The sequence below is a fragment of the Megalobrama amblycephala genome, linkage group LG11 (assembly GCF_018812025.1).
Source record: "Megalobrama amblycephala isolate DHTTF-2021 linkage group LG11, ASM1881202v1, whole genome shotgun sequence".
NCBI classification, from domain to species: domain Eukaryota; kingdom Metazoa; phylum Chordata; class Actinopteri; order Cypriniformes; family Xenocyprididae; genus Megalobrama; species Megalobrama amblycephala.
Window position 1 is genome coordinate 37,853,776 of NC_063054.1, and position 24,620 is coordinate 37,878,395.

At 37.3% G+C, this 24,620-nt stretch overlaps 1 protein-coding gene across 1 annotated transcript in view; it reads right to left on the reverse strand.

Annotated features, from left to right (window-relative positions):
- Positions 1-24,620, reverse strand: part of wasf1 (WASP family member 1) — a 71,288-nt gene that overhangs the window by 8,218 nt on the left and 38,450 nt on the right. The window contains 3 exon segments of the mRNA XM_048207908.1: positions 1,394-1,450; positions 8,633-8,750; positions 11,875-12,028. Coding sequence (XP_048063865.1) covers positions 1,394-1,450; positions 8,633-8,750; positions 11,875-12,028 — 329 coding nt within the window.

The window sequence follows — 24,620 nt, forward strand, 5'->3', positions numbered from 1 at the left end:
ATTATTAAACAATGCATAATAGATGTCTGCTCATATTTCACTCAGAAAAAAAGTATTAAAATTAACAAATACAAAAATATATAGATTTTTGCATTTTTTTCCATTGATAAAATCATTTAAAAATGCAAAAAATATTTTAATAATTTTTCAGATGTTCATTATACATTTTATATGAATTATAATATATATATATATATATATATATATATGGACATCTGTATATATATATATATATACATACACTTTTTTGCATTTTTTTATTTTTTTTTCTGTTGCTTATGAGTTTTTACATCTATCTCTCTATCTATAAGCATTTTATTTGCATTTTATATTAATTTTTTTTCTGTTGTTTTTAGGGGTGAAATATGAGCAGACGTCTATTATACATTTTTATTATAAACTGCATATATTTGTACATGTGTATATTTGTGTATGTGTATATATATATATATATATTACAATTATATTTGCATTTTTCTCTGATTATTATAGGGGTGAAATATGAGCAGACGTTTATTATACATGTTCTTTATTATACATGTTCTTTATTATACATTTTGCATGCATGTATATATATATATATATATATATATAGATATATATATGCACCTATATTTGCATTTTTAAAATTAAATTTGACGTTTATTTCTGTTGATTATAGGGGTGAAATATGCGCAGACATTTCCTTGTGAGACTCTACTGAATCATCTGCTCCAGGTTTGTTCTAATTACACACTCAGTCCTGATTCACAGTGAACGCTTGATTCAGTCACTCACACACACACACACACACACACACACACACACACACACACACACACACACACACACACACACACACACACACACTGTGGAAAAGCTCAGAGACAGACAGGAAACAAACAAATCTGGGTGGCTTGAGTTTCTGCATTAGACTTTAGACTGAAAATGTTACAAATCAAGACAGAATTTATGAAAGAAAACAGCCGAACCCATCACACACGCGCGCGCCGCCGAGATGTCTGTCAATGTCTTATTTTAACCATCATATATTCGTGCACATAATTTATAACAGTCGCTGAATTAATGAAAATTAATGCACATTAAATGAATTAATATACATTCAGTTCAATAATTCAATGATCTGGAGTCAGTTATTCCACTTATTTTACAACTACCACATGTACACCTCTTTATATTGTGTTTTCTCAAAGAATTTCTGTGTAAATATAGTAAAATGACACTAAAACTAAAACCACAAAAAATGATTTTATAATAGTATAATACTATAATAGCTGAATTTGTCAGACGTCTCAGCGCCGGCGTGAGGTTTTGTTCCCTGTGCAGGTCAGACAGAAGCAGCTGACAGTGATCATACGGTGGATTGAAGCGTGTTCTCGGCTGGTTCACGTACCTGCACTGGAAGGTCTAAATATTTATAGACCTGATCATACATGTGGGGATCCTGCAACTACAGAACAAAACGACAAAAGAAGAACCAAGGGCACAATTTAACACACAGTAACACAATAGAGTCAAACACAAAGGTTTGCTTTACAAAGAACTGAATGAATGACAGTCGAGAAATATCGAGAAATGGAAAACAAAATATGGATGCACAATATATCTCTGACAGTGTTGGTTAAGATACGAATAGCTCCTAATTACATCTTCACCAGTGTGATTAGATCACTGTACTAATGACTCTCTCTAAAAAGTATTGCATTACTTATTAATAATTACTTTCTAAATATAAGATATGAAAACGGCTCAAATAAATAATATAAAAATGCATAGATTATTCTTGAACTGACCAAAGTATTTAAAAGGAGACATTAAAAACATATATGTAATCATTAGACGTTAAATTTTAATATTAAATCCACTATTGTTTTATGTAAAATTGTTCTATAGTCTATACAGTACTTAATGCAATTACATCAGACGTAACTGTGATTAAATTACAGAAAAATTAAGAGCAATGCTTTAATTTACTTTTTCAAGGGAAAAGTAATTAAATTACAGCAATTAATTACTTAATAATGCATTGAACCCAACACTGATAACATACTGGTAGCAGCATTTTTGAAAAATAACTTAAAAATTGATCTGAATTGATTTATATTATAAGCAGAAAAGAAGCAAACACACACACACACACACACACACACACACACACACACACACACACACACACACACACACACACACACACACACACGCACATATTAAATAAACATAATTTTTGCAATGTATAAAATACATATTATGAAAAAAATTTTTTTTTTTGCAAAGTTATACATATACTTTTTGCCTCTTTTCTATTTATAGATATTGTAAATAAATATATAAAATTATATTTTTTATGTAAATTATATATATTTACAATATTTATAAAATCTATAAATATATATAAAATAAATGTATAAATTGAAATAAATAATTGTAAAAAAGCATACTTTCTAAAAACAACAAATACACTTTCAAAAAGCAACTTTCTATTGATAATATTGTAAATAAATATATAATATATAATACATATAGTGAATAAACATAATTTTGCAATATATAAAATAAATGTATAAATTGAAAAAAAATATTTATACATTTATTTTTGTAAATTATTGTTGTGAAAATAACAAAAACACACTTTTAAGACTTTTTTGTCTCTTTTCTATTTATAAATATTGTAAAAATAATAATAATAATAATTTTGCAATATATAAAATAAATGTATAAATTAAAATAAATAATTGTAAAAAATAACAAAAAGCATACACTTAGATTTTTTGGCATCTTTTCTATTGATAATATTGCAAATAAATATATATAAAATAGTATTATAATATATATAGTGAATAAACATAATTTTGCAATATATAAAATAAATGTATAAATTGAAAAAAATATTTATACATTTATTTTTGTAAATTATTGTTGTGAAAATAACAAAAAACATACACTTTTAGACTTTTTTGTCTCTTTTCTATTTATAAATATTGTAAAAATAATAATAATAATAATTTTGCAATATATAAAATAAATGTATATTAAAATAAATAATTGTAAAAAATAACAAAAAGCATACACTTAGATTTTTTGGCATCTTTTCTATTGATAATATTGCAAATAAATATATATATAATAAAATTATATATATAGTAAATAAACATAATTTTGCAATACATAAAAGCATACACTTCTCTTCTCTATCAAAATATAACAAAGTATACAAAATATTTTTGCTTCTTTTCTCCTTTGTTTCTTTTGAGAATTAAATATGTTTCAGACATTTCTTAGTAAAATAAAAATAATAGCTGATATCAGTATAGTGAAGCGCTCTATACTGGTGCATCCTGAAATCAAAGTGATCAGATCAGTGTGTAAAACAGGAGTGTGATCTGCGTGTGTGACTGAAGCGTCAGTCATGCGGCTCTAACTGTCCGCCGTAACGCTTTAAACAGCTGCTCATGCCGTGAAATCATCCTGCTGTCAGAGACACATATCTGAAATGACAGAACGACGTGAACACAAAAGATCTGACGGACAAGCAGATTCAACATCACAGAACAAACCTGTGTGGAAGTATATTTCTCAACATACATTCACATTATGTGAAGGTGGAGAAGGGGAACATTTAAAATCATACAATGTCCTTATCGATGTGACTGTTTTGGACCCCATTGACTTTCATTGTACAGACAAAAAACGTTGTTTTTATGTTCCACAGAGGAAAGAACGTCATACAGGTTTGAAACAACAAGAGCAAATAAAGACTGAATGCTCCTTTTTGTGAACTGTCCCTTTAAGGTGATTCTCACAGTGTTCTGAGTGCAACGTTAAAAGAACGTTTTCATTAATGTGGAAGCAACGTTCATATAATGTAGACAGTACAGCCTAGATAGAGTGTGTTTAAATCAGTGAATCACTAAACCAATTCCTGCGGTGAGTTTAATGACTGTTACTGTCAACAAACAAACACACACACACACACACACACACACACACACACACTGAGCATTAAGATGACAGTCAATAATAGTAACTAATCTTCAAGCACACAGAATCAATCAAAATGACAAATAAGTCAAGATCAGAAAGTGAACGAAGCCTGATATCAAACCGTCTGTGAGCGTCCGTCCTCCCTGCTCTCTCCTCCCGCCATCACTGCCGCATGTCAGTCATTTACTGAAGCGCTGACATCAGCACTCTGTGTGTGTGTGTGTGTGTGTGAGAGAGTGTGTGTGTGTGTGTGTGTGTGTGTGTGTGTGAGTGTTTGTCTTTTATTCACTCTGACGGTTTAGAAATCCAAGGATCTAAAATATTATTTGATCAATAAATAATGGCAACATATCTGTTCCATTAACTCATCAAAATAATTTGACCAATTTTTAACACTTTTGGAGAAAAAAAATCTTTATGGTAAAAAAAATTCGAAAAATAACAGACAAAAAACTTTATGAAATTTCAAAAAAAAAAGAGAGAAAAAAATCTCCCGATTTGTTGTGCTTGTTTGTAAGGATGCACAATTTGGCCAAAAAATTTTTAAATTTCAACTATAATAATATAGACAGTCGCATTATAATATAATATAATATAATATAATATAATATAATATAATATAATATAATATATAATATAATATAATATAATATAATATAATATAATATAATATAATATAATATAATATAATATAATATAATATAATATAATATAAAACAGTTCTTTCTGGGTCTCGAATCTGATTTTTTATTTATTTAACCTTTATTTAACCAGGCAAGTCATTAAGAACATGTTCATGATTGGCTCAGAGGTCTTTCCAGTCATGTGATATTCTACCAGTATCGCCACCATTTCACCGTTCTAATCGCTTTCAGCATTCTTACAGCGAGTGTCATGGCGGACAAGCAAACGCACCATATTTTTATAGATACTACTGTGATTTTGTAACAGAATATCGTTTTCATCAGACCTCAGATATGCAATTTATATTTAAACATATAGCGGCTGTTTGAAAATTTGTTTCGATGCTTTCAGAGATGTGAGCTCCAGGCCGTCAGCGATCGTTCAGAGCTCGTGTACCCGCTGAGAACAGCTTCATCTCGGCCAGTCCTTCAGGTATTTTCTGCTGGCTCGTGTTTAAACATGAGGTATAATTCATTTTGGGTATATCAAACGGACTTTGGTCTTGGTCTAATAAATTTGGCTTAAGGGCTATATTAAGTTTCATAACTATATTTACATTGAAATTAAATCCTGTACTAACTAGAGCGCTGCTTTTGTACATTTGACTGAACTGTTTGCTTGTGTTTATTTCATATTTTACTTCTTATACTGTTATAATGGCTATTGTTTAAATATTAGTGTTCAGTAAATAATATTTTATATAAATAACATGCCAAATATTTTGGTATTGAGAGAGTCTGTTAGTGATTTCAACTTCAGTGAAAGTTACATTAAAACACCATTAGATGGCGGCAAAGACTGTCTTTATGAGTGAGTCAGTCAGTCGCAAAGACTTTTATATTGAAATGGACTGAAACAAGGAAACAAGGACATTGTTTTTACTTTAAACATCTTACGAGACGCAACTGACAAATGCATTGACTAGTGCTGTCACGGGAAATCCTCTTAAATGTTAAAAAGACAAAGATATCGCTTTTCTCAGCAGACATTTTGTGATTATGAATATAAGATTGACCTGAAGAATATCAGCTAGATGCAGGTAATACACTCACTCTCTCTCTCATAATACTCTAATATTACAGTGAGTTTCAATGAAGCGACTCAACGTTCCTTCGTTACTATAGTTGTAAAGTGACGTTTTACAATTAGTAATGAGGCTTGGGCTCAACTGTTAAACTGCCAACTTGAGATTTGAATCCGTGGCAAAAGAGTGTTTTTAAAGACACTCCGTAGTTATTTCTTATTTATTTACACATTTGTGCCGTCGAACTGTTGTATAAATGCATTATCACACTCATAGCCGTGCGATATGGCTGTATATCAGCATGCTGTGATTACCTACGGCCGAATCACAGTCGTGCTGATATACAGCCATATCGTATAGCTACGAGTGTGATATTGCTCATATAATATAATATAATATAATATAATATAATATAATATAATATAATATAATATAATATAATATAATATAATATAATATAATATAATATAATATAATATAATATAATATAATAAAGCAATTAAACCTGAGTCAGTGTGAAGCAGCATTTACTGTGAATAGAGCCGCTCTGCTCACATGTAAATGAACACAGTGCCGCGCTTCGCATACATTTATTTCATTAATAAAGATTTGATAATCGCACCAAGCCATGTCATGATTTGGATTGATTGTGTCTGTGTAGTCAAACGTTCCCTCTGTGAATCTCTCCTGAAAGGCAGCGGTCTGCATATCAACGCATCTATTATTGTCCTCGCACTGAATTCTGAGAGTGTAAAAGATGGCATCGCCATGGTAACGGAGTGGGGGGGGGGGCATCATCACTGGCACTGGATGCCACTAACCAGCTGATGTTAATTGGGTGTGTCTGATTTCAGTTAGACATTTCATGGCACATTTCAGTTCTTAGTTATCAGAATCAGAATGATTTCTGAAGGATCATGTGACACTGAAGACTGGAGTAATGATGCTGAAAATTCAGCTTTGATCACAGGAATAAATTACACTTTACTATATATTCACATAGAAAACAGCTGATTTAAATTGTAAAAACATTTTACAATTTTACTGTATTTTTGATTAAATAAATGCAGCCATTGTGAGCAGAAAACAACAAAAACATAAAAAAAAAATCCTAATGATTCCAAACTTATGTATCATCTTTGTCTCAGATGCGTCTTACTGTCATGCATTGAGAATATATAGCTTTAAAATTAATAGCTTGGAAGAACTGAATAAGAGATGTTTCAGTTCATATCATATCTCTGATGTTTGATTGCACACATTATCGCTTCTGAAGCTCTAGAGGAGACACATGTGAGATTACTAGGGTCTTTTTCTCAGCCTCAAATTTCTCCCCATCCGATGCATCTGAATGAGAAAGTGAGTGTTGTGTTTAATAACGTGTGTATCGTTGCTTTCAAAGCCGCTCAAACACGATCCCAGCGGGTGACAGACTCCTGCTGCTCAGAGCTCTTCTGCCATAAGAACCTCAAACCGACATAATTCACGATGTACAGTATGTGTTCAGTGCAACAGCAAAGAGCTTGTTTACAGTTTAGACAAGTCAAGTTGCAATACTGAACAGAACCACATAGAGAAGCCAAAAAAAAAAAAATTCAGAATTACTAAACACAGCAACAAATTCAAACTTTATCCTGAATGTGTGTGGAAACAACATGAATGTACTGAGCGCATATACACGGTTTGCGCATCAATATAACGGAATGACAGACATCACTCATTATTCAATTTCTGTATATATATATATATATATATATATATCTCCGTGGTCCAGTTCTGATGTTCACGTGTCCACTGTTGGCTCTTTCGGTGGTGGACAGGGGTCAGCATGGGCACCCTGACTGGTCTGCAGCTATGCAGCTCCATACGCAACAAACTGTGATGCACTGTGTATTCTGACACCTTTCTATCAGAACCAGCATTAACTTCTGGAGCAATTTGAGCTACAGCAGCTCGTCTGTTGGATCGGACCACACGGGCCAGCCTTTGCTCCCTACGTGTATCAGTGAGCCTTGGCTGTATATATGGTTAGTTGCTCTCCAGCACGTGTCTGGAGTGTGTGAGCGACTCAAGCTCATCTGACTTGCACTTTCAGCAGTTTTCCAGACATCACTCATCCACTCGACTAATGTAATCTAGTCCGTCTAATCTAATGCAGCCAATCCCACTTCCACTCCATCTACACACTTAATATGAATGAATGACGGGAAGAAACCTCAGCGCTCTAGACATCAGCTAATCTCATTCTGTGTGTGTGTGTGCGTGCGGACACCATCAATGCTCGATCGGTTCGTCTTCTCCTCAGATCACAGATTTCCAGGCTGGAAATGCGTTTAAAATACTTGTTATATACAAATCTGTGTATATTTAATATGATTATGTATGATCTGCATATTTCAAATGTTTAAAGTAGCCATGCAAAAGAAATTTTGATTTTATGTTTGTTAAAATGTACAAAAAGTACATATTTTAACCTGTAGTATCACTATCATATATACACTTTTACCACAGTAACATCAGAGGAGAGACGAGAGAATCTGCTGTCATGCGTAAAAACACAATCTGCTTCTAATTAGCCTGTGATTGACCTGCTGTGTGTGTGTGTGTGTGTGTGTGTTGGTCTGTAATCTAAATGCAGTCAGAAAACACCTCATGTAAAGAAAAACAGCTCATTCACATGCGTGCTTTACACAAACTCACACGGACACAAAAGCAAGGTGGTTCTAAACCAGCTTAACTAGTGCTCTCTTGTCTTAAATGTCCTGTTAAGTCAGTAAAAACACATGTAATTGTCATAGCTCTGAACAAAAAGACATCAAAATATTGACCAATGAGACATTAACCAAAAAGGCATCAAAAAGTTTGGCCTCAAAGCCACACCCATTCTGGTTGTTTCATTTGCATATAGACCACGCCCCTCTCATGCTGGCCTGCCCCTTTTACCTTCTGTTTCCGCCTCTCTTTCCTCTTGTCTTCTGTGTCCTGCAGCATTTTCTCTCTCCACAGGTCGAAGAAGTACGACGGGTTGGTGTAGAACTTCAGACCCTCCTTTCCATCATCCCTAGAGACAGATGCAGATCAAGTATGTTGGCACACTACCTACTATTATTAAGCAAAAAATTAGTATGCAGTATGTATACAGTACAGAATGTGTATAAATACACAGAGACTACTATTTCTCAGAAATGTGCAGTAAAGAGAATACTAATGGAGTGCTGTATCCCACAATGCAATGCATTATAATATATATATATATATATATATATATATATATATATATATATATATATATATATATATATATATATATAAAATTGGACACCACTCACTGATTTAAACATGCAACATAGAAATAATGATCTATAATATTATTTATATATATAATATAATATAATTAGTGCTGTCAAACGATTAATCGCGGTTAATCACATCCAAAATAATGTGCTGTGCACATCCAATGTGCTGTGTATAATTATTATGTATATATAAATAGACACACATGCATGTATATAAGAAAAAATATTATATTTATATATAAAATATTTATATTTATATATAGTATAAATTATATAAATGTATATACAGTATATACTTGCAAATATTTCTTAAATATATACATGTAGTATGTGTGTATTTATATATACATAATAATTATACAATCGTTTGACAGCACTAATATAATATAATATAATATAATATAATATAATATAATATATTTGTATATTATATATATTAAATATATTTGTATAATATAATATCATTTTTGTGATTTAAACATGCAACATAGTTTTTATTTTATAAAACTAATTATTTTATTTCTTGCTTGACACATTTTTAGTGTCAATGTTGGTTTTGTTGAAATTGTTTCCTAATTGTGTGTTTTAAGCCATTTCAGTGCAAATACATAAATATTGAGATATATACTGAACGCTGCCAAAAGACAGAAAAATATTTAGATTCATTTGATTAATTAATAATATTTTGAAATATTCATTAATATATAAAAACAGCCCCAGTTAGCAGTATTCCAACACCTCTATAATCCCAGACATGATTTGACATCAGGTTTTTGAGGCTGAACACAGAGAGCTGTGAAAAGAGCTGGAAATCGCCCAGCGTGTGAATGACTGATATTACACCTCCTCTGTTTCTCACATTTGCTTTCTGACTTTGTACGTTTTTCTCCTTCATCACACTTTCTTTCTCATTTTCGCTCGATTAATTTGAGTTTGCTGGTTAAAATGGCAAATGAGCTACGACAAGAAGAAGAAGAAGAAGAAGAAGAAGAAGAAGGAGAAGAAGAAAAACAATCAACACAAATGAAGCAATTAACACCTCCAGACTCTCATGACAGGCCAATCAATACTGTAAATAACACATTCAGAGAGTTTCATCTCCCACATGAAGAAAAACATGTTTGAATTCAAGCTGCTGTGGCTGTTTTACAATCTGAAATGTTTCTTGAGCAGCAAATCATCATATTAGAATGATTTCTGAAGGATCATGTGACACTGAAAATTTTACTATACTATTACTATACTACTATATATTCACATAGAAAACAGTTATTTTAAATTGCAATAATATTTCACAGTTTTTACTGTATTTTTGATTAAATAAATGCAGCCTTGGTGAGCAGAAGAGACTTTTTTCCAAAACATTAACCAACTTTTGAATGGTAGTGTATAGGTAAATATTGTGCAATTTTCTTCTTGCAAATGTGTAACTGATATTTAAAAACGGCTTTGCAATAGTGCTTCTGTTAAATATAACCTGAGGATTGAAGACAAGCACAAAACTGCTGTTGAGGAAAATGAGCGATACTGGACAAAATGGGATGTCTTGAACATTTTTAGCATGTGTGTAAGAGTAGAAGACAATGGTTTTACAGGAATCATGTGTGCTGATGTCTAATGAAACAACCTCCGGTGCTGTGGTCTTCATGAAGTAATGAGCAAACGTGTGAAGAGAGAGACAGAGAGCAAAAGCTCATGCATATTACGCAGCTCTCAAAATAAATGTTCCAGCCTCCAGTAATGAGCATTAATCCCAGAAACACTGTGTGACGCACATATGCAAACAGCAGCAGAAACTGCATGAACGAGAGCAAAGACGGAGACGTTATCGCTCTTTCGTTGCTCAAGAGACTCAAGAATGGAGTTTTAGTTATAGTTCATGTAAATATGTGACTAAAAGTCCTCAGGAGAAACAAAAATGGACACAAGTGAGTCACCAGTCGTCATCCAGTAGGAGTATAGAGCTATAAAATGAATGTAAAGCGGCTCACATCATTTGATGGAAAATGTTTGAGATCTCTGACTTTTGATTGCAGACAAGTTTGAGACATTAAGATACATCTGCGAGGTATTTGATGTCCATTTAATTTCATTGTTATCTCAATGCAGTTTTAAAAATACTGAGGTATATAGACTGGAAGAAGTTTGGTGTTCGATTTACTTTGAAAAATATTTATTTGCTAGTAAATTTCACCAATAATTAAAGAATCAGCAAGCAACAATTAAATGTGAAATCTTGAAGTAGCAAGACTAAAATAGTATTTTCTTGTAAATCTTGTTTATCCAAAGGCCGTTGGTCTGATGTGCATGAAATTAAATATGTAGCATCGGAAGATGGTCCTGATAAAAATGTGTCTTTTTTACCGTTATTTACCATTAAAATATCATATAGCTTGGCTGTGACTCATAATGTGACCCATAATTACTTAAAAACCTGTATATTGTTAATGCAATGTCCGAACTTCACAAAAATTGGTACAGATGGACATCAGGACAGTCTGAGTAAACATGCCAAATCTCATTAATTTACAGTGATAGGGGGCGCTATAACGTAAGAAAATATTTTCTTGTAAAACGTAGGGTGAATTCAGGGTGATTGGGACACTTTTTGCCATTGAGATGAATTTGAAAAAGTGTCCCAATCAACCTTAATTCACCCTACTTCAATTATCTTTTGTTTTATTTTACATTTATATTTATGCATTTAGCAGATGTTTTCATCCAAAGCAAAAACAACAAAAGCAATTTGTCAATGAACTCTCAATATTCGTAATATTTATAACAATTTTTACAGTGTATGGTAGAATGTAAATCTAATGATTGGCCCATCTCAGATGGCATTATGCACATGATTATATGTTGTATATGAGGTATAGATGTCGTTCTGACCTGTAGGGCGTGAGGATGTTCAGCGGTGGAGGTTGTTCGCACAGCTCGTACGTCTCCTGCATCGGGACGGGCAGAGACTGACGCTCAAACAGCTGCTGGTCCTGGATGGTGGAGCTGCGGAAAGCCTTCCTCATCGTGATGTCCTGAAGAGACACTGAAACACACACACACACACCCTATCAAACATCATTCAGTGACTGACATCTACTAGGTGAGTGTAACTGAATTTACAGATCCATCTTTGGACTGCATTTGTATGAGTTTGCATGTATGATTTATGCATTATAAAATGTAAATAAAGCAGATTTAGATTGAATCACATCAACAATAATAGATGCCAATCAGTCTCAAGTCAAGTCACATTTATTTTTATAGATCTTTGATCAATACTGATTGTTTCAAAGCAGCTTCACAGTAATAAACAGGTTAATGTTGTAAAATGAATTTAATTTAAACTGTGAAGCAGCTCTACAGAAGACAATAGTAGTCACAAACCTCAGTCTAAATCCACCCTTCTGAATCCTCCATCATGTTTGAATTTGGACTGAACTTTTTATATTTTCCTGGGGTCTGGTTTGAATTCGATAAATGCATTTTAAGTGTAAATAAAGCAGATTTAGATCGTCAAATCAACAAAAATATCCACAACTATCAATCAGTCTCATGAACTACAGAGTCTTCTTGTTCTTCCATCCGAATCCTCCAACAAGTCTGAATCTTTACATTTTCCCAATGAGAATTTTCTGCCACTTTGATTTTTCACAGAAACGACTTTTTCAAACCTGTTTAGCCATTAGTACAACAATGTGCGTTAAGTCTAACATGTAGCATCGAGAGATGGTTCTGATAAAAATACATCTTTACATGATTTATTATTAAAATTTATCTCATCGCTTGGCAGATTCGAGCCAACACGTTTTAAATGTGACCCATAATGACTAATTAACCTGTATATTGTTAATGCAATGTCCAAACTTCACAAAAAATGGTGCAAATGGACATCAGGACAGTCTGAGTAAACATGTCAAATCTCATTAATTTACAGCGATAGGGGGCGCTATAACGTAAAAAAATATTGTGCAACTTGGGATCATAGAAAGTGAAATTTGAAACTAAATTTATCTATAGCATCTTTTAACAAATATGTAAGTTGAGATTATTATTGTTTGTCACAGTGATTTAACTTTTGTTGTAATGCACAACCTCAAGTGAGGTTTCATCACAAAAATCTCACTCTCAAACGGTGAAGCTTTGGATGTTTGTCTTTCTCTCGTAAAGCGAAGAGTGTGTTTGGTGCTTCAGCAACCTTCAGATTTTTGTGTTTGTCTTTCTACACATATTCTCGTTTTCTTTGTCTCTTTCCTGATATCCAGGTGTATTTCCATTACTCTTTTTTCCTTGTGTGCAAATGTCTTTATTTCTCTCTGGCTGACAGGCAGCTGGTGACACTGAGGTTGATGGGAAATTAAAATGAAATTAAATAATTTGAGTGGCAGAACGCAGTCACGCTGACTGATGTCAAAGCAATCACAGCCCAACCGAGAGCTGCTATCATTGTCATTGTTATCGTCTAATTGTCTCAATTATTGTCAGACAATAAGGACGATTCTTACTGCTAAAGTAATTTATGATAATTAGCTTATTTTGCATGCAAATGCAATTGATCTGTTTCGTGACCAATGTTCAGGGTCTCTCAATTATGCTTTTTTGGGGGGTACTGGGTAACACATGAAAAGATACTATGATAGAACTTATCTGTGGTGTTTTTTAGGTCAAGCAAAATTACTAGTGCTACAAATTGCTCAGACTTGATAAAACAACTAAAACAATCCCGCAGACTTACATCTTAAGAAAATATTGAACTACTTAAAGTTGTTTTTAAAGTGCATTCTGTCTGTGAGGGACATCTGAAGGTCTGGAGGAGCGTCAGAGACCGTAAATGAGCTTCAAAGGGGCGGTTCTGTATATGTATTGCATTATGGGAGAAAAACACCGGCATTTACTCAGAAATCCACTGAAAGTTTAAGTGCTTTGAGACACATTAACATTTTCTTTTGGAATTAAAGGCCAAGCAGCTCTCCACAGTTTATGTTTTGACTCTTGTGGACGTCTGACCTCGACGGACTGATCAGAGGAAATGAACCGGAAAAAGATTTCCACATCAAAGAGGGTGGAGCCTCAGAGCCACACCCACCTCACCCACACCCACCACTGACCAATGGTAAATTTTTCTGAAAACTTCACTTTGGCAAGCCGTTTCGAACTCCATACGAACTTCCATTTGACCTGATTTGGTTCGAAATAACGTCACACCAGATATTTCTTCGATTTCGCTTGAAGTATATCAGGGCCTCTAAACTAAGGCAGAAGAAACACACATGTGCCACTTTCATGGAAATAAAGCTTAAAAATTTTGTTCGTTTTGAAAGATAAGAAGATGCCTTTGTGGAAAAGTAGCACACTTTAGCATAATTTCAAAAAGAGTACTTATTGAAATAATATATGCTAAAAGAAAATATTTAAGTGTGAACTGAATGTAATGTTTTTGAACACTTAGGGGACGTTTACATGACAGTTTTCAACTAAAAACGGAAAACTTTTTATGTGTTTTGGCTGTTCATTTACACAACAACAACGCGTTTGGGGGCCTGAAAATGCAAACTTTCGAAAACAGGTTTTTGAAAACGATACTGTTATCATCTCTGTGTTAACTACAAAAACGTGAATTTGTGAAAACTGTGACGTCATGCGCATGAGTATTACATGCTCAGTCTATAGGCGTGTAGTGTTTCTTTACAAAGTGACATCGCCATCTACTGGCCTGGCAGCAGAATACAGCGTTTTTGTTTTTTCATGTGAACGGGGATCACTTTGACAACATTGTTGTCTGTATAATTTATATTAAATGCAATTAGTTGAACTTTAGAGCCACTTAAGTAGGTCAAAAAATGTAGATATTATTTTATAATTACTTCTATTGTCTTTGAAATATGGTTAAAGTGTACTGCTGAATGAATCTGACAAGCATTTATGGTAAAATACAATATACTTCAATATTATTTCTATTGAAACTTTTATGTCATGTATTTAAATATATTTCCGTTTACACATTTGTAATTATAAAGATGCAATTTACTACATTTACAATATATTAACTTTAAATGTAATATTGAATAACAAAATTATAGTCAAATACTTTACATGTGCTTTAGTACATTAGTCAACACATTAAAATAAGTGTACTTCTTTGAAGCGCGACAAAACATTATTAAAATGTATTAACTTGACAATATTAGGCCTACAAAGTGCACACTTAAGTGGCTTTTTATTTTATTAAAATATTATCTGCAAATACAGTTTTTTAAAAAGTATACTTTGAAGATTTTAAGAACACTACAAGCACACAGTCAATACAATTAAGTGCACTTATTTTTAAGAAGGGTGCTTAAACCTTTAGAAGAAAGTCAACCTCAAGAAGTCAAACAAAATATTATATTTTATTTTCTATTTGTTTTACATGATGTTTGCAAACCTGTACTCAAAATATAGGAGTCTGAATACAATTTACAACCTGATTTGTTCATTATTTTCTGGCTTAAACATGAAATAAACATACAAAATAATTAAAGTGTATGTAACGGTATAAGTCGTTTAAGTCAGTTTTGATGTTGATGCAGGCTTGAGAAGAGAAACCTGTCAGTGAATTGATTTTTAAGAGACGTTTGTGAAGCTTTTATGGTGTTTTTGTTTATTTTGGAGCTTGACTGACATGATTTGTATGCCGTTGTAGGGCAGAATTTCTTCTTTTGTGTTCCACAGACAAATAAGCAGCGTGTGGGTTTGAAACCACACAAAGGTGAGTAGATGACGACAACTTCTGTGGGAAAACTTTTACATGCAAAAAAGCCAAAGCCACAAAAGCTGTCGATATCTACAGGCCGCAGTGAAAGTGCTGCAGGTCTTCAGAGGAATATAAAGCAGAACAGTGAATGAATAAAGCCATAAAGACTCACAAAGGGCGTTTAAAGCAGCAGATCCTTTCTGACATGTTTCAAAAGGAAAGAGCCGTGAATCATCAAACACTCTCAATGAACACACAGTCATGCACGAGTTTTACCTGGAAATATCTCATGTGTTTGTGTGTGTTTCTTAGCAACTCTAATCCAGTATTTTAATCGTCCTGTGTAGATCGTGTCTATCTAGATTTATTAATTCACATCAGGTTATTATTATTTTTATTATAAACATTTTTTTATTTGCCTAATTTTAAAGTAAATACAATGAAAGCAAAATATAAATAAAATGAAGTTTAAAACATTTCAACATTTCACATTTCTTCATTTTGGGTAGTTTTTGTGTTACCCAGCTCCTGGGTCAGACGTAGCAACCCAGAGTTTGGGTGATTTTTGTGTTACCCAGATCCTGGGTCAGACATAACAACCTTGTGTTTGGTTTGGGTGGTTTTTGTGTTACCCAGATCCTGGGTCAGACGTAACAACCCAGCGTTTGGGTGGATTTTCTGTTACCCAGATCCTGGGTCAGACGTAACAACCCAGCATTTGGGTGGATTTTCTGTTACCCAGATCCTGGGTCAGACGTAACAACCCAGCGTTTGGGTGGATTTTGTGTTACCCAGCTCCTGGGTCAGACGTAACAACCCTGTGTTTGGTTTGGGTGGTTTTTGTGTTACCCAGATCCTGGGTCAGACGTAACAACCCAGCGTTTGGGTGGATTTTCTGTTACTCAGATCCTGGGTCAGACGTAACAACCCAGCGTTTGGGTGGTTTTTGTGTTACCCAGATCCTGGGTCAGATGTAACAACCCAGCGTTTGGGTGGTTTTTGTGTTACCCAGATCCTGGGTCAGACGTAGCAACCCAGCGTTTGGGTGGTTTTTGTGTTACCCAGATCCTGGGTCAGACATAACAACCTTGTGTTTGGTTTGGGTGGTTTTTGTGTTACCCAGATCCTGGGTCAGATGTAACAACCCAGCGTTTGGGTGGTTTTTGTGTTACCCAGCTCCTGGGTCAGACATAACAACCCAGTGTTTGGGTGATTTTTGTGTTACCCAGATCCTGGGTCAGACATAACAACCTTGTGTTTGGTTTGGGTGGTTTTTGTGTTACCCAGATCCTGGGTCAGACGTAACAACCCAGCGTTTGGGTGGATTTTCTGTTACCCAGATCCTGGGTCAGACGTAACAACCCAGCATTTGGGTGGATTTTCTGTTACCCAGATCCTGGGTCAGACGTAACAACCCAGCGTTTGGGTGGATTTTGTGTTACCCAGCTCCTGGGTCAGACGTAACAACCCTGTGTTTGGTTTGGGTGGTTTTTGTGTTACCCAGATCCTGGGTCAGACGTAACAACCCAGCGTTTGGGTGGATTTTCTGTTACTCAGATCCTGGGTCAGACGTAACAACCCAGCGTTTGGGTGGTTTTTGTGTTACCCAGATCCTGGGTCAGACAAAACAACCTTGTGTTTGGTTTGGGTGGTTTTTGTGTTACCCAGATCCTGGGTCAGACGTAACAACCCAGCGTTTGGGTGGTTTTTGTGTTACCCAGATCCTGGGTCAGATGTAACAACCCAGCGTTTGGGTGGTTTTTGTGTTACCCAGATCCTGGGTCAGACGTAACAACCCAGCGTTTGGGTGGTTTTTGTGTTACCCAGATCCTGGGTCAGACGTAACAACCCAGCGTTTGGGTGGTTTTTGTGTTACACAGCTCCTGGGTCAGACGTAACAACCCAGCGTTTGGGTGGATTTTCTGTTACTCAGATCCTGGGTCAGACGTAACAACCCAGCGTTTGGGTGGTTTTTGTGTTACCCAGCTCCTGGGTCAGACGTAACAACCCAGCGTTTGGGTGGTTTTTGTGTTACCCAGATCCTGGGTCAGACGTAACAACCCAGCGTTTGGGTGGTTTTTGTGTTACCCAGATCCTGGTCAGACGTAACAACCCAGCGTTTGGGTGGTTTTTGTGTTACCCAGATCCTGGGTCAGACGTAACAACCCAGCGTTTGGGTGGTTTTTGTGTTACCCAGATCCTGGGTCAGACGTAACAACCCAGCGTTTGGGTGGATTTTCTGTTACTCAGATCCTGGGTCAGAAGTAACAACCCAGCGTTTGGGTGGTTTTTGTGTTACCCAGCTCCTGGGTCAGACGTAACAACCCAGCGTTTGGGTGGATTTTTTGTTACCCAGATCCTGGGTCAGACGTAACAACCCAGCGTTTGGGTGGTTTTTGTGTTACCCAGCTCCTGGGTCAGACGTAACAACCCAGCGTTTGGGTGGTTTTTGTGTTACCCAGATCCTGGGTCAGACGTAACAACCCAGCGTTTGGGTGGTTTTTGTGTTACCCAGCTCCTGGGTCAGACGTAACAACCCAGCGTTTGGGTGGATTTTCTGTTACCCAGATCCTGGGTCAGACGTAACAACCCAGCGTTTGGGTGGTTTTTGTGTTACCCAGCTCCTGGGTCAGACGTAACAACCCAGCGTTTGGGTGGATTTTGTGTTACCCAGCTCCTGGGTCAGACGTAACAACCCTGTGTTTGGTTTGGGTGGTTTTTGTGTTACCCAGATCCTGGGTCAGACGTAACAACCCAGCGTTTGGGTGGATTTTCTGTTACTCAGATCCTGGGTCAGACGTAACAACCCAGCGTTTGGGTGGTTTTTGTGTTACCCAGATCCTGGGTCAGATGTAACAACCCAGCGTTTGGGTGGTTTTTGTGTTACCCAGATCCTGGGTCAGACGTAGCAACCCAGCGTTTGGGTGGTTTTTGTGTTACCCAGATCCTGGGTCAGACATAACAACCTTGTGTTTGGTTTGGGTGGTTTTTGTGTTACCCAGATCCTGGGTCAGATGTAACAACCCAGCGTTTGGGTGGTTTTTGTGTTACCCAGCTCCTGGGTCAGACATAACAACCCAGTGTTTGGGTGATTTTTGTGTTACCCAGATCCTGGGTCAGACATAACAACCTTGTGTTTGGTTTGGGTGGTTTTTGTGTTACCCAGATCCTGGGTCAGACGTAACAACCCAGCGTTTGGGTGGATTTTCTGTTACCCAGATCCTGGGTCAGACGTAACAACCCAGCATTTGGGTGGATTTTCTGTTACCCAGATCCTGGGTCAGACGTAACAACCCAGCGTTTGGGTGGATTTTGTGTTACCCAGCTCCTGGGTCAGACGTAACAACCCTGTGTTTGGTTTGGGTGGTTTTTGTGTTACCCAGATCCTGGGTCAGACGTAACAACCCAGCGTTTGGGTGGATTTTCTGTTACTCAGATCCTGGGTCAGACGTAACAACCCAGCGTTTGGGTGGTTTTTGTGTTACCCAGATCCTGGGTCAGACAAAACAACCTTGTGTTTGGTTTGGGTGGTTTTTGTGTTACCCAGATCCTGGGTCAGACGTAACAACCCAGCGTTTGGGTGGTTTTTGTGTTACCCAGATCCTGGGTCAGATGTAACAACCCAGCGTTTGGGTGGTTTTTGTGTTACCCAGATCCTGGGTCAGACGTAACAACCCAGCGTTTGGGTGGTTTTTGTGTTACCCAGATCCTGGGTCAGACGTAACAACCCAGCGTTTGGGTGGTTTTTGTGTTACACAGCTCCTGGGTCAGACGTAACAACCCAGCGTTTGGGTGGATTTTCTGTTACTCAGATCCTGGGTCAGACGTAACAACCCAGCGTTTGGGTGGTTTTTGTGTTACCCAGCTCCTGGGTCAGACGTAACAACCCAGCGTTTGGGTGGTTTTTGTGTTACCCAGATCCTGGGTCAGACGTAACAACCCAGCGTTTGGGTGGTTTTTGTGTTACCCAGATCCTGGGTCAGACGTAACAACCCAGCGTTTGGGTGGTTTTTGTGTTACCCAGATCCTGGGTCAGACGTAACAACCCAGCGTTTGGGTGGTTTTTGTGTTACCCAGATCCTGGGTCAGACGTAACAACCCAGCGTTTGGGTGGATTTTCTGTTACTCAGATCCTGGGTCAGAAGTAACAACCCAGCGTTTGGGTGGTTTTTGTGTTACCCAGCTCCTGGGTCAGACGTAACAACCCAGCGTTTGGGTGGATTTTTTGTTACCCAGATCCTGGGTCAGACGTAACAACCCAGCGTTTGGGTGGTTTTTGTGTTACCCAGCTCCTGGGTCAGACGTAACAACCCAGCGTTTGGGTGGTTTTTGTGTTACCCAGATCCTGGGTCAGACGTAACAACCCAGCGTTTGGGTGGTTTTTGTGTTACCCAGCTCCTGGGTCAGACGTAACAACCCAGCGTTTGGGTGGATTTTCTGTTACCCAGATCCTGGGTCAGACGTAACAACCCAGCGTTTGGGTGGTTTTTGTGTTACCCAGATCCTGGGTCAGACGTAACAACCCAGCGTTTGGGTGGATTTTCTGTTACCCAGATCCTGGGTCAGACGTAACAACTCAGCGTTTGGGTAGTTTTTGTGTTACCCAGCTCCTGGGTCAGACGTAACAACCCAGCGTTTGGGTGGTTTTTGTGTTACCCAGATCCTGGGTCAGATGTAACAACTCAGCGTTTGGGTGGTTTTTGTGTTACCCAGCTCCTGGGTCAGACGTAACAACCCAGCGTTTGGGTGGTTTTTGTGTTACCCAGCTCCTGGGTCAGACGTAACAACCCAGCGTTTGGGTGGTTTTTGTGTTACTCAGCTCCTGGGTCAGACGTAACAACCCAGCGTTTGGGTGGATTTTCTGTTACCCAGATCCTGGGTCAGACGTAACAACCCAGCGTTTGGGTGGTTTTTGTGTTACCCAGCTCCTGGGTCAGACGTAACAACCCAGCGTTTGGGTGGATTTTCTGTTACCCAGATCCTGGGTCAGACGTAACAACCCAGCGTTTGGGTGGTTTTTGTGTTACCCAGCTCCTGGGTCAGACGTAACAACCCAGCGTTTGGGTGGTTTTTGTGTTACCCAGCTCCTGGGTCAGACGTAACAACCCAGTGTTTGGGTGGTTTTTGTGTTACCCAGCTCCTGGGTCAGACGTAACAACCCAGCGTTTGGGTGGTTTTTGTGTTACCCAGCTCCTGGGTCAGACGTAACAACCCAGCGTTTGGGTGGTTTTTGTGTTACTCAGCTCCTGGGTCAGACGTAACAACCCAGCGTTTGGGTGGTTTTTGTGTTACCCAGCTCCTGGGTCAGACGTAACAACCCAGCGTTTGGGTGGTTTTTGTGTTACTCAGCTCCTGGGTCAGACGTAACAACCCAGCGTTTGGGTGGTTTTTGTGTTACCCAGCTCCTGGGTCAGACGTAACAACCCAGCGTTTGGGTGGTTTTTGTGTTACCCAGCTCCTGGGTCAGACGTAACAACCCAGCGTTTGGGTGGTTTTTGTGTTACCCAGCTCCTGGGTCAGACGTAACAACCCAGCGTTTGGGTGGTTTTTGTGTTACTCAGCTCCTGGGTCAGACGTAACAACCCAGCGTTTGGGTGGATTTTCTGTTACCCAGATCCTGGGTCAGACGTAACAACCCAGCGTTTGGGTGGTTTTTGTGTTACCCAGCTCCTGGGTCAGACGTAACAACCCAGCGTTTGGGTGGATTTTCTGTTACCCAGATCCTGGGTCAGACGTAACAACCCAGCGTTTGGGTGGTTTTTGTGTTACCCAGCTCCTGGGTCAGACGTAACAACCCAGCGTTTGGGTGGTTTTTGTGTTACCCAGCTCCTGGGTCAGACGTAACAACCCAGCGTTTGGGTGGTTTTTGTGTTACCCAGCTCCTGGGTCAGACGTAACAACCCAGCGTTTGGGTGGTTTTTGTGTTACCCAGCTCCTGGGTCAGACGTAACAACCCAGCGTTTGGGTGGTTTTTGTGTTACCCAGCTCCTGGGTCAGACGTAACAACCCAGCGTTTGGGTGGTTTTTGTGTTACCCAGATCCTGGGTCAGACGTAACAACCCAGCGTTTGGGTGGATTTTCTGTTACCCAGATCCTGGGTCAACACCTGGGTCAACAACCCAGGTGTTGAGTTATTTACAGCGGGCATTTTGCGCCCCCTTCAGGAGAGAGGAGTGCAGCTCTGTGAAACTGGTGCATGCCTTCGATAAAATACAGGTTTGTGTACGTTTTATTTTATCTAAAAATTTGTTATTGTTCTGTATATCGCTTAATTTTATGCAAAGCAACATACAGGGGCGCGATGTGAGTCACCTAAACGAGTGTCGCGTCGGTCTTTTCACATGATGGAAACGCCTGATGCCTTGCATAAAATGTTATGATTTTATTCAAAAATATACAGAATATAAATACTTATGATGTTAAAATATGTTCTCAGAATAGTACACTGATTATTTATGGACAGGTTATGGAGTCAGTCACAGCATTTTTCGGCTACGAGTGAAACTCAGGCGGCGGTCTGAAGTTATCAGTTATCGGCTCGAGATCCAGCTCCGTTACGGTGGAAACAGGACAACAGAGACTGGTCTCTTACACGTGAATTACTAACAAATGTTTAATTTTTACTTGTAATATTTGTTAAACGAACTTAAATGTAGGCAATATGTATTAAAAACTATATTAAAAAAAGGGATTAAATAAAGGAACTATCATGCAAACCAGTGGTTGTGTGAGTATTTAAAAAAGTTGATAGGATTTAAGTTAATCTGTAAACATTAATTCATGTATGAAGTAAAAATAAACTAGTTATTATAGTAAAAATGAATGAACCCAATTTGCTGGGTAAAATTAACCCACCATGTGTTCTGTCCTATATTTACCCAGCCCTTGGGTTGAAAACAACCCAAATTGGGTTGTTTTTAATCCAGTGTTTTTTAGAGTAAACAGTGATAAAGCTTTCAAAGTTAAAATTAGGGCTGTCAATCAATTAAAATGTTTAATCGAGGCCTAATTAATTACACAATGTAGCGATTAATTAATTTGGAAGAGAAATTACCCCCAAAAGATCATTTAAAGTCATTATTGTGTTAAATGAGAAAAGCATCAAATAGACATTTCAAAAAGTAGCTTTAGATTTTTTTTTAATGAAATGATACTCTAAATAAGAAAATAAATCTGCCAGTAGGTGGTGGTAAATGTCTAAATGAGTCATTGAGTCATTCAATTCTACAAACAGCTGATTCATTCAGGAATGAAGTAAATGGCTCTCTTTATGAATGAGTCATTGAATCATTAGTTCACCCAATTCGTTCAAAATGCGAATTGCGTTAAATGCATTCATAACTTTAACATGTTATTTTTTACAATAACTTAACACTTTAACTAGGGCTGTCGATTTAACATGTATAAATATATAAGAGGAAAGTGTATTTTTGGTGCTCTGTCAGTTCATTTTAAATGATCCAAACATTTTTAATAGTACAAATATTTCATGTTTATGCATTTGGCAGACGCTTTTATCCAGAGCAACACTGCACTGCATTCATGTTTATTTTATTAAATTCATGCATTCCCTGAAAATCAAACTGGTGATTTCAAGACTTTCATAGAATTTTTTAAAATAAATATCTACAAAACAATTAGCTGTTTGAAATCATTTTAGATCAAATTCAGCCGTCAAACACCTAAAGTGCAGCAGATCCTCCAGGGCTTTTCACTTCGGATCTTTTTACATGTCGATCTGCAGCAAAATTGGATTGACGGAGCGCTTCGGATGTGTCCTTACCGACACGGATCACTTCATCCAGGCCGGATCTCCTCAGCGTAACACGGCAGTAATTCTCTGTTCACCATTACAGTTATTACCCTCTTAACAGCACACAAAAGAGTCTCACCCCAGCGCCGCAGGCTTTATTGGACTGAACCGACGGGCGGACGGGCTGAGAGACGCTGCTGTCTCACCGGGTCTGTCTCCGTAATAAGCCCATTTACAGAGACGGGAGTTCACCAAGCATGCTGTAATTGAAATTGTTTCAGGCTGATAAAAACAGTGGAGGTGCATGAGAGGGACGAGGTCATCATTAAAGTGCTCTCGCTCTCTCTCTCTCTCTCTCTCTGCTCTTTCATCAGACTAGAGCTCTCATAACCAACCCACGGAAACACTGACTTCATTTTCTGAAGACTGGAGTAATGATGCTGAAAATTCAGCTTTGATCACAGGAATAAATTACACTTTACTATATATTCACATAGAAAACAGCTGATTTACACTGGAATAATATTTCACAATTTTTACTGTATTTTTCATCAAATAAACACAGCCCGAGCAGAAGAGACTCTTTCAAAAACATTAAAGTTAATAGTGTAGTTTTTGTCCAGTCTAGTTGTGTTTTGCGTTTTCATTGTTGTTTCATAATCTTGACACAGTTCTTCAGAAATGGCATGTTTTTGTGGAAAGTGGAAGCAGATTGAGCATCTGTCTGTCTCTCGCTCTGTTATCAGATCTCTCAGCTCAGTCGAGCTTCCAGAAAACATGCTGTCAGATTCTCCAGTCGAGAAACTCAATCACAGCCGATAACAGACTGAAGTGTGTGTGTGTGTGTGTGTGTGTGTGTGTGAGAGAGAGAGAGTGTGTTGATGTGTTTGTGTGTGTTTATGTTTGTGTGTGTGTGTGTGTGTGTGAGTGTGTGAGAGAGAGTGTGTGTGTGTGTGTGTGTGAGAGAGAGAGAGTGTGTTGATGTGTTTGTGTGTGTTTATGTTTGTGTGTGTGTGTGTGTGTGTGTGTGAGTGTGTGAGAGAGAGTGTGTGTGTGTGTGTGTGTGAGAGAGAGAGAGTGTGTTGATGTGTTTGTGTGTGTTTATGTTTGTGTGTGTGTGTGTGTGTGTGAGTGTGTGAGAGAGAGTGTGTG